Source organism: Sinohyriopsis cumingii, unplaced genomic scaffold (assembly GCF_028554795.1).
Source record: "Sinohyriopsis cumingii isolate HCF-2022 unplaced genomic scaffold, ASM2855479v2 utg001673l, whole genome shotgun sequence".
Lineage (NCBI taxonomy): Eukaryota > Metazoa > Mollusca > Bivalvia > Unionida > Unionidae > Sinohyriopsis > Sinohyriopsis cumingii.
The window spans coordinates 624,546-635,702 of record NW_028316034.1 but is presented as its reverse complement, the minus strand read 5'-3'; the positions used below and the strand labels follow the sequence as shown (position 1 = coordinate 635,702).

Here is an 11,157-nt window from a genome sequence, read left to right as displayed (position 1 = left end):
ATTAGAAGAAGAAGAAGAAAACCCAAAGGCCCTTTTCAGGGCCCCCATATTTCTCGAAAAGAGATAGTCTTTGAATTGCCTACCCCTTTTTTAAAAAAAATTTTTTTTAAAATTTAAAAAAAAAAAATCCCATGTTAAATTCCCCTTGTCCGTAGAGTGTCCCACGATTTATTCCCATGTTAAATTCCCCTTGTCCGTAAAGTGACCCACGATTTTTTGCCATGTTAAATTCCCCTTGTCCGTAATCTGACCCACGATTTTTCGCCATGTTAAATTTCCATTGTCCGTAATCTGACCCAGGGGTCCCTGTAATGCTAATTCCCATTGTCCGTAAAGTATCCCCTTTCACTACTAATTTAGCTGACGATTTTATTATTTCTTGTAATTTGTTTAATTATCGGTATTCTCAACCAAATTAATTTAATCTCACAAACAACTTGAGGTTTTGGGTAATCATTGTAAAGGGACACAATCTCACAAACAACTTGCGGTTCTGGGGTAATCTTTGTAAAGGTACACTCAGTTAAAATGTGAATAGAATCAGCTCTCTAAATACAGTAATTAGTTGTAGGTCGGGAATAAATTGATTTGCCAAGTTATCAAAATGTTTTTCAAACATTGTACTTACCATGTCCTGCTTCAAATGTGATTTGTAATCCTCTAGTTCCCCCATCCTCAGTTCAACACTGAGTTCTCTCCTGCTCAGCCGCCATTTTTCTCGCTTCAAGCAGTTGATGAGACTTTTGGCAGAATCCAGGCCATCCTTAAGACGACTGAACACACCTAGTTTACCTCCGACGCTGGTTTTGGTTTCCGTATTCCCATCGTCGCTAACATCATACTGGAGTATATCAAAACACAATTATTTTCCTATTTTTCGTGACAAAGGTCTGTTTTATCTGTATCTCATTTAAAATTGGGACCATCCTTGCCTATGATTTTATGGCATATTAGCTATTATTAATCCATACGCGCCCACTATGCAGAGAATTTGATATTAGTACTCATTTGAAATGAAATTTAAGGAAAGAGTTCAATAACTGATATCTTTGTTTTTGAACTAGTGAGATATTAATAAGAAGTGAGACGAAATATCGACATACAGTTTTTCTTTCTATTTTTCCCTGTAAAATAAAATATGAGTCGACGTATCTTGTGCAGTACTTACATTTTTGTAGTTGGCCTCAATTTCTGTCAGAATGTCAGCCAGACTATCCAAGTTGTCACACAAATCCTCCGCCGTATCCAGGATATCGCTGCTCTTACGTCTTGGCAAATCACACATCGCGGATAAATTTGGAACTACATTTTTTCCAGCCATTTCGGAAAGGTTTACGTTCATGGTTAGATGCAATTATGTGTCAGGAAGAAATTAAACCAGTCTTTGATTTACTTATTTGTCAATTGTATGGTATTTTAGGTCAATACCATTGCAATTCTGCTTTCAAAGGTAATAGCGATGACCAGCCGTCGAGTGTTACTGGGGTGGTTAAAAAAAGTGGTTAGGTGTCGTAGAAATGATTACATCAGGGCAGATGAAAATAAGCTCGACTTTCGATAACGAATCCTCGTTGAACTTGCCAAGCGCAGAACAGTAAAAACTCTGAAAATATTCAAAATGCGGTGAAAAGTATATAAACAATAGAAGCAATAACAATAGATAAACAGCTGGAAACCAAGTTTTTTGACTTGAATAAATATCATTAGTAAATAGAATGTACTAAAATCGCGCTCAGCTCATATAGATTTAAATATAAAGCTAACAGTCATGTATCCATTCGTATATCGGGACAAGATTAACACGTTATAAAATAATGGGAAAACATCTTCAAAAAGCATGTTTGTCTCTGTTTGTTAAATTTCTTTTGAAATGTAATCACTGATTTTAACCTGAGGGAATGCAATATAAAATTTAGTTGTTTAATATCTGAATTGCAAATATAAACATGAGCTGTTTTAATCATAATAAAAGTATCACTACAATCAGTCTTTTTTGCTAGTCTCGTTCAGGGGCGTTTTTGGAAGGTTAGTAGTACAAAGAGATCCTGTGAAACACAGAAAGAAACAGAAAATTAAGATGACCTAAAGAAATACTTCATATTGATTATATATATATATATATATATATATATATATATATATATATATATATATATATATATAGATAGATAGATAGATAGATAAATAGATAGATAGGTAGGTAGGCAGATAGATAGATACATAAAAGAAAGACAACAATAACATCATATAAAGTAGGTACAACTCACATGTCAATAATGCATTATCCAGAACCAGAGAGCGAGACAAAATCATCTTGTTATCGTATTGATCTGCCACTGTAGTTTCCACGATTAAACTATAATGCAAATTATTTATTATGAACATGTGAACGGATGTTACTTTTTATTTTTTTTCAAGCCAGTAGTGGAGCGATTTCATAGGTGTCATGGAAGGTCATTTTATACTGTGGTAATTAATTTTCATCACCCATTAAGTCATCATAGTTATTGAGGGACAGTAAATTACTCAGGCTAGAACAACATTATTTCTTTGATCGTATTGTTATGAGTTTTTACTTGACAGTACATTATTCAGGCTTGGATAACAGAATTCCTTTAATTATACTGTTACACGTCTGTGATCATGCTAGATTAACTTGGGATTTTAGTATCATATAGTGGCATAGCAGCACTCACTTAGAAACAAAAATGATTATACTTATTCTCTTTTATACTCTCTAACAATTGTATAAGATTATATTCGATTATTTTGGCTTTTGTTACATTGTTCTACATTAGCATCGTTATCGATTATGTAGGCTTTTGTTACATTAATCTACATTGGTGTCGTTATCGATTATGTTGGCTTTTGTTACATTGTTCTACATTGGCATCGGTATTGATTATGTTGACTTTTGTTACATTGTTCTACATTGGCATCGGTATCGATTATGTTGACTTTTGTTACATTGTTCTACATTGGCATCGTTATCGATTATGTAGGCTTTTGTTACATTGTTATACATTGGCATCGTTGTTGATTATGTTGGCTTTTGTTACATTGTTCTACATTGGCATCGTTATCGATTATGTTGGCTTTTGTTACATTGTTCTACATTGACATCATTATCGATTATGTTGACTTTTGTTACATTGTTCTACATTGACATCGTTATCGATTATGTTGGCTTTTGTTACATTGTTCTACATTAACATCGTTATCGATTATGTTGGCTTTTGTTACATTGTTCTACATTGACATCGTTATCGATTATGTTGGCTTTTGTTACATTGTTCTACATTGACATCGTAATCGATTATGTTGGCTTTTGTTACACTGTTCTACATTGACATCGTTATCGATTATGTTGGCTTTTGTTACATTGTTCTACATTGACATCGTAATCGATTATGTTGGCTTTTGTTACATTGTTCTACATTGACATCGTTATCGATTATGTTGACTTTTGTTGCATTGTTCTACATTGGCATCGGTATCGATTATGTAGGCTTTTGTTACATTGTTCTACATTGACATCGTTATCGGTTATGTAGGCTTTTGTTACATTGTTCTACATTGGCATCGGTATCGATTATATTAACTTTTGTTACATTGTTCTACATTGGCATCGGTATCGATTATGTTGGCTTTTGTTACATTGTTCTACATTGACATCGTTGTTGATTATGTTGGCTTTTGTTACATTGTTCTACATTGACATCGTTATCGATTATGTAGGTTTTTGTTACATTGTTCTACATTGGCATCGGTATCGATTATGTTGGCTTTTGTTACATTGTTCTACATTGGCATCGTTATCGATTATGTTGGCTTTTGTTACATTGTTCTACATTGACATCGTAATCGATTATGTTGGCTTTTGTTACATTGTTCTACATTGGCATCGGTATCGATTATGTAGGCTTTTGTTACATTGTTCTACATTGACATCGTTATCGATTATGTTGACTTTTGTTACATTGTTCTACACTGGCATCGTTATCGATTATGTTGACTTTTGTTACATTGTTCTACGTTGACTTCGTTATCGATTATGTTGACTTTTGTTACATTGTTCTACGTTGACTTCGTTATCGATTATGTTGGCTTTTGTTACGTTGTTCTACATTGACACGTTATCGATTATGATGACTTTTGTTGCATTGTTCTACATTGGCATCGGTATCGATTATGTTGACTTTTGTTACATTGTTCTACATTGACATCGTTATCGATAAATTGGTTTAGTTTCTAGATAGTTGGTGGCATCCATCCGTCTGTGTAAGATGACGGATATGCAGTAACCATTGGAGATTACCTGTATGTTAGTTTGTGTTGCATTTCTTATAGTGAGGCCAGGAAGTCCTGTCCTGGAACGAACGGACCTGTAGAAAGTGTTACTGTGACAGTTCGATTGACACACTGTTTTCTGCGTTGAAACTTACTTTGTAGCTGTCCAACAACTGTTTATCGGGATGCTGTGCTCCAACGTGGAGCTTGCGGCGCTAGTTGGCTCTGTTGCCTGCAAAATGATGTTAATGTTGAATTCTTTCATGTCGCGCTTCCAGACACCCTTGAAGCGGAGTTTTGGACGTCCTGCTAGTTTCTTAGCATTGGCAATTTCACCGTTAAGTATGTCCTTTGCTTGCATTGTGTCTGAGCCAATGCGACAGCCTCTACTTAAGGAGGTCCAGCTTATTTGACAAATTGGCCTGGGCATGGGGTCAGCGTTGGCATCATTGTTCTATCTTGGAATGTCATGCATAAGCCTCAAGCAGAGGAGATGAAAGTGGTTGAACTTTTTCTCTTGGCTGCTGTTCTTAGACCATGTTTATCTGCCATACAGCAGAATACTCAGGACAGAGAAGCGGACACATCAGCATCTTGATCTGTAGAGTATATTTATTGTTACCTCTGGCCTGTTTTGATTTTGGTCTTGATTTTATTCTAGCAAGGATGTGAAAGTTTCCGTTGGATCTCGTGTGCAAGAAAACTCATCCTGTTCATTCATCGACTGCGTAGTTGAGGAATACCAAGAAGAAGAGACCAAAAACTATGGGTGCCAGAACGCTTCCCTGTTTCACTCCATACTTGATCTCAAATCTGTGCATGATTCCAAGAAATGAACGGGTAGTTCTGAGGAGTGTTGGAGAGCAACCGATCTTCCATAGTATCGTAAAGAGGACCGTTCTGTTGACGGTATCGAATGTCTTGGTGTGGTCGAAAAAGGCAACGTAGAATGGTTTATGCTGCTCTCTAAATTTCTCTTGCAGTTGGTTTTGGAGAAGATCATACCCAATGTCGATCTGCCAACTCAGAAGCCACACTGAGCCTCCAAAAGCGTTCGCTCCGCGAGTTGCTGAAGTCTCGTCAATACGACCCTGGCAAAGAACTTCTGTGTAATGCTGAGGAGTGAAAATGCAAAGGTAGATGTTGCAGTCTCCTTGCTCGCTTTTATTCTTTATACAACATATTGATGCTGGCGTCTCATATATTTTGTGGAAATTCTCCTTACCTCCAGCAGAGAAGAAGGAGATCGATGAGAGCTTTGTAACAGGATGAACTTTCCACACTTGAGCATCTTGGATGGAATTTCTGCTGTTCTGGGCGCCAGCAGAGAAGAAGAAGATCGAAGAGATTTGTAACAGGATGAACTTTCCACACCATGCATCTTGACTGGAATTCCTTCTGTTTTATGCGCCTTTCCGTTTGCCAAAGAATCTGTAACATGGTTGAGTTCAAACGCTGTTGGCGCTTTGTCGAGTTCCGCCATTAATGGTAACTGTGGTAGTGCATGAAGCGCTAGCTTGGAAATGTCTGTTTCGCGGTACAGCTCAAGATAGTGTTCTATCCAGCGAAATATTTGCCTGCCCCTATCGGTGATCTCCTTTCCATCCAGTACCATCAAGGGTACAACGTTGGTGAATGTAGGGGCTAGGACCTTCCTGGGCCCATTGCATATGACACTGATGTCACTAATGTTTTCTGTGATGATTCGATCTATATGTCCTTGAACAGATTCATCCATTACTCATTTGCGCAGTTCCTAATTGTCTTCTGTACCGCGTTTTTTTACCAACTTGAGATTCAGATATGTGTTTGGTGATGGATTTAAGTTGTCCTTTATGTAGGCCGCATTCTTTGCCTCTAACACTTGAACTATCTGGCTGAGTGGATCTCGATCTAGTCTATCGTATGAGCCCTGTTTTGACAAATTAAATGACTACCGATTCCTAGATAACACATTACGCTACGTACGTTTTCAGCATTCCTCAGCACGATTTTTTTCTGTTATAGATTGCTTAAAGATCTCTGTTATCTGCTGGCATTTCCCGTGTTCGTTTAAGCTGAACGTGGTGATGCTTAGTAAGCCTTAGTGTTTGGACATATGTAGCTATGGGCCTACATTCTGACTCTGCTGCTAGCAAAGTGAATGATTGGTGTCACAGTCTGCTCTGTGATAGGTGCTGGTGAAGAGTAAACTCGACGGGTCGCGTCTACAGGTAATAATAATATCGAGTTGATGTTATAAATGTCCATTTCAATGGGAATTTTACAAGGGCTGATATTTTAAGGAATAAGCTGAATATGTTTTACTGTAAAGGGAATTTAACATTGGCTGACGTATTATGAATGAATGGAACGGTATGAGGTTTAATGGGAATTCAAGATTTTGGGTCACTATGGACAAAATAAAAAAATAATATTAAGGACGTCCGTAGGTTTAACACTTAAAAAGTCAAGGGTGAGAAGAAAATATTTTCCTTTTAGTTTGAATATCATGACGTTATTTACAGTAGGCGTTATACAATATCTCAATGTGCGGCACGATGTTAAAATTTATAATTATGCCCTATTTTTAATGTTACGACGGCTACTTTGAATTCAACATAGTCACGCGAACTTCGATCCTAAGTCTATGGGCGACCTACTAGTTTTATATCATTAGCCCAGAATATTAATTTCCCAGACATACCATCGCAAAATGTTTAACTTGTAGACGTTTTTAATATTGAATCACCCCATGTACTGATAACGACCCACTGTGTTAAATTCTCATTTGACTCCATACCGTCCCATTTGTTCCTAAAATGGCAGCCCATGTTATGTATCCTTTACCATCATACACGCTGAATATATTCCTTAAAATGGCAGCCCATGTTATGTATCCTTTACCATCATACACGCTGAATATATTCCTTAAAATGGCAGCCCATGTTATGTATCCTTTACCATCATACACGCTGAATGTATTCCTTAAAATGGCAGCACATGTTACAAATTCCCGTTACAGTCATATATGCCCAATTTATTATTAAAATGGCAACCATTTTAGATTCTCTTAGGGATGGACATTTTAAATATTAAATTCGTTTTGTGGCCAGAGTGATTCGTCGCCACCTAGACCCACATAATTAATCCCGTGCTTGATATTAACATTAAACAATTATGGTGCCCTTAGTGGCCCACAATGCTGATCCTTTTTTAATAAATTTGGAGCATGCGCATTTGGTTATAGCGCCCCATTTTAAGAAATTCTTAGATTTTTGTGATTACTTGTCTGATTATTGGAATTCGGTGCAATATAAATATTATTTTGCCGAAATAATTGGCCAATTACTAGGAGCAAACGTCACGGAGTAAAGTGTTAGTGAGTTTCCATGATGCCATGGTTCACTAGTACTGAATTCAGGTCCAAACCGAATGAGTTTCCATAGAATAATAACGTCCCTACTACAATCTAGTGGTGTACATTGGTTGTGTGACTGCAGTGGCAGTATTTACGGTAGGAAACCGGTAAATTACACAATATAATTAATAAGAAGGGACTCGGCATATACCGTTTACGTTGCCATGGTGGCAAAGGTGATGCAGTTGTACTGGCGAAAAGTGCCTGGAAACCATAGATTGACTGGCCTAAGATGGCGTAGTTAAAATAGTTCCCTGTGTAAAGGGACAGTTGCATAGTTTCTACGGCGAGAACTGCTGGCGATACGGAAACCTAACGAAGAGAAAACATGCAGATATGCCGTTGATATATATTTGGCAGGTTGTAAGATCTGTAGTCTTGCATTGATTAGAGTAAAATTTATGTATAGAATGGACACGTCGGGTTTTCTGATTTACAACTGGAGTTGTATGGAAGTCTTTGGAAATTTGGAGTCAACTTAATGACTTCTCGCGAGAATCGCGCCAGGGTTTGACACCGCTCGGTCAAGTAAAGACCCCTGGCTTGTAACACTATATATGCTTTTAACATTCAATTCCTTTTCTGCCGAGAGTGGCCCAAATTAAAATAATGGCGTAATGTTAAATTCCCTTTATAGTGAGATTTTTATAGCTTTACCCCGAGTGCTCCCAGTAATTACTCTAGTGTAAGGCAAATAGTTACATAGTTTAACTCAGATATATACCTGATAGTTATATATTTAAATCGCACAGAAGAAAACACTGAACTATGGCCACACGGTCCAAGTGATAGGAAAACTATCATTTTTGCATGAATTTCAATGAAGGTCACGGAAAGTTAATACAAAATTTAAAGCATACGGTTGAGATATAAAAAAAATATTTCAGATTGATATTTCAAGGCTATTGACATTTAGTTTCCGGAAAGCTATTTAAAATCAACATACTTATTTATAATCCTCAGGCTATGCTATACATCGATTAGTCTCAATAACACAGCCCGTCTATGCTCGCCTATAGGTGGAGTCAAACTGCAAATAACAAAGATCCTGATCTGTCGATGCATAGTAAGCCTGCAGATAAGGGTCTCTGTTGTTTATTCTACTGATCACTCCTAACAAACTGCACAGACCCAGACCTGTCGGCGCATTATGCGACGGCAGATCTGGCTATGTGCAGTTTGCAGTTGGATTCGCCTAGTAAGCGAGTATAAACGGCGCCTGTGTTTATCTACGTCGAGCAACACATTGAAACCGTCGTTACAGCCATGAACTTTGGTGAACCTTTAATTTGCTACTTTAAAAGATTTCGGAAGGATTCTCCACTGTTACTGTCTAAAATGAAAAAATTAGCATATTGATGCTCCTCAAGTGATGCCTCAGTGATATACATTACTATAACCTACCACACTGAAGAAAGCATATCGATAAGACTGGAAAATTGTTAAAGCTACCTGATAAATCCAAATGTCTTCGATTGACACATTAAAATAATAAAGGTATTATTTCATAAGTGCATTCGACCGCTCATGTGGCCTAAGTGGTTAGAGCGTCCGCGTCGGATGCAGGTTCGAACCCCGACCGAGTCATACCAAAGACATAAAAATTCCACTAGCAGCTACCTTGCTAGGTGCTCAACATTCGTGTGGTTAGTGTTAGCATCGGTCGGACTGGTGTCAGGATAATGCGTCCGGGTGCGACATAATGCTGCATGTCTGCGGCATGATGCCTCAGTGATATACATCACTATAACCTACCACACTTAAGAAAGCATATCGATAAGACTGGATAATTAATTGTTAAAGCTACCTGATAAATCCAAATCTCTCTCTCTCTCTCTCTCTCTCATGCATTCGGCTGTAGGAAAATTTGAAGATAAAATACTAAGCTTTGTTTGCGTACAGTAAGAATATGAACTGGTTTATATTGATCGTACACACGACGGCCCTAATAATTACGTCGTTTGTCTTTAAGGTACATGTACATCAGAGAACCGGGGACAATACCAACTGTAACGGGGGATCACAATTTCTTGCATCTGCTGGATTCAAGAAACGAACTAGGAACCTCACAGTTGAAAAAAAAGATCTTAGTATTATTGCAGAACAATTCAGTGAATGAATCGTCAATGCAATACAGTATTTGTTTGGAGTGACCCGATAAGTGGATAATATAAGTAATATGTAATTTACGAGAGAGAGAGAGAGAGAGAGAGCTTTGTCGCAACACGTGTTCACGCTTTTCCCTATCAAAAGGCTCGTGCATCATTTTATAATCAGAAAGTAATATTGGAAACTTAGTGTACTATAAAATCGCCAGTGACAACTTGCGGATTGTTGAAAATCATATTTGCTGACCAGTGTCTACCGTACAGGCCGTGTGTAAATTCTGGACCTAGCATACCTTTAAACAAATGAAAACTTGCAACCTTACCTTTACAGAGGTTCTGTTAATCCAACTTTTGTACTAAGTATGTACTCTAAGCATGTTTGTTGCATAAAGGTGAAATGGAAAACGCTTTCAACCGTTTTGTCAAGAAGTCGTCGTGTCAAAGAACGGACGTGAGTTGACGTTTGTGACATTAATGTAATTCTAACATGTACAAATTGCCCCGAGGTTCCAACAAAGTATACCAGTGGATAGAAATTATGATAAGAAATTCGTGCGTCTAGAGAATTTTCTTTAAATGCATCTTTTCAAAGTACTTACAAAATAAAATATAAAGTGTAACAAATAGCACATGCTGATAGATATGTCAGCGTGGTATTTATGTAATGCTAATCGTGAAAACGTTCTGCATTAAAATTTATACCATTTTTATGTTGGGGTGTCTCATTTTGATGGACATATTAATTGTGCGACACAAATTCTAAAAAAATGTGGATGCATAGACATACGTTTTGCACTAGTATTTCCTGATATACCGAAAACTTTAAAAAAAAAATTGTGTCATTTGTACATTACTGATTTTCGCGCTTCTAAAACTGCAAAGCACGTTTTCGGTTTCCCTGTTTCCTTTGCTGCATTTCTGGCAGTCTTTCTGAAGTGTTCTCTAGAATAATGAATAGCAAGCGTTGTATGTGTGTGCATATATATATATATATATAGAGAGAGAGAGAGAGAGAGAGAGAGAGACAGAGAGAGAGAGAGAGAGAGAGAGAGAGAGAGGGGGGGGGGTTGCGTGAGATTAAACCCTAGGAAAGGTTTATCGTTTTTCAACTATATTTTATCAAACTTTATTTGCTGATGTATAGACTCCTGGTGAACCATGATTGATGAGTCCAGAAATTTGTTTTAAGATGCATTATTCTACATTATACATCCTAAACAGTAAACAAGGATACTTTTTAAAAAAATCATAAAACGTGCACTTATCCCAATATAAAACAATGACAGGGCCAATAAATGCACTAACCACGTGGAGTTATATTACCGCATTATAATGCATATAATTTATATCCAATTTTCA

At 37.2% G+C, this 11,157-nt stretch overlaps 2 protein-coding genes across 2 annotated transcripts; both read right to left on the bottom strand.

The window, feature by feature from the left end:
- Positions 1-523: 523 nt before the first annotated feature.
- LOC149771768 (uncharacterized) lies at positions 524-10,257 on the bottom strand. Its single transcript, XM_089948163.1, has 4 exons — positions 10,122-10,257; positions 2,268-2,356; positions 1,169-1,603; positions 524-841 (listed from the first exon to the last, which is right to left on the bottom strand). The coding sequence occupies exons 3-4, from the start codon at positions 1,340-1,342 to the stop codon at positions 524-526; spliced, it is 492 nt and encodes a 163-aa protein (XP_089804289.1). The 5' UTR covers positions 1,343-1,603; positions 2,268-2,356; positions 10,122-10,257.
- LOC149771769 (uncharacterized) lies at positions 5,004-6,028 on the bottom strand. Its single transcript, XM_089948162.1, has 2 exons — positions 5,516-6,028; positions 5,004-5,405 (listed from the first exon to the last, which is right to left on the bottom strand). Exons 1-2 carry the CDS (start codon positions 6,026-6,028, stop codon positions 5,004-5,006), a joined length of 915 nt encoding a protein of 304 aa, XP_089804288.1.
- Positions 10,258-11,157: the final 900 nt, after the last annotated feature.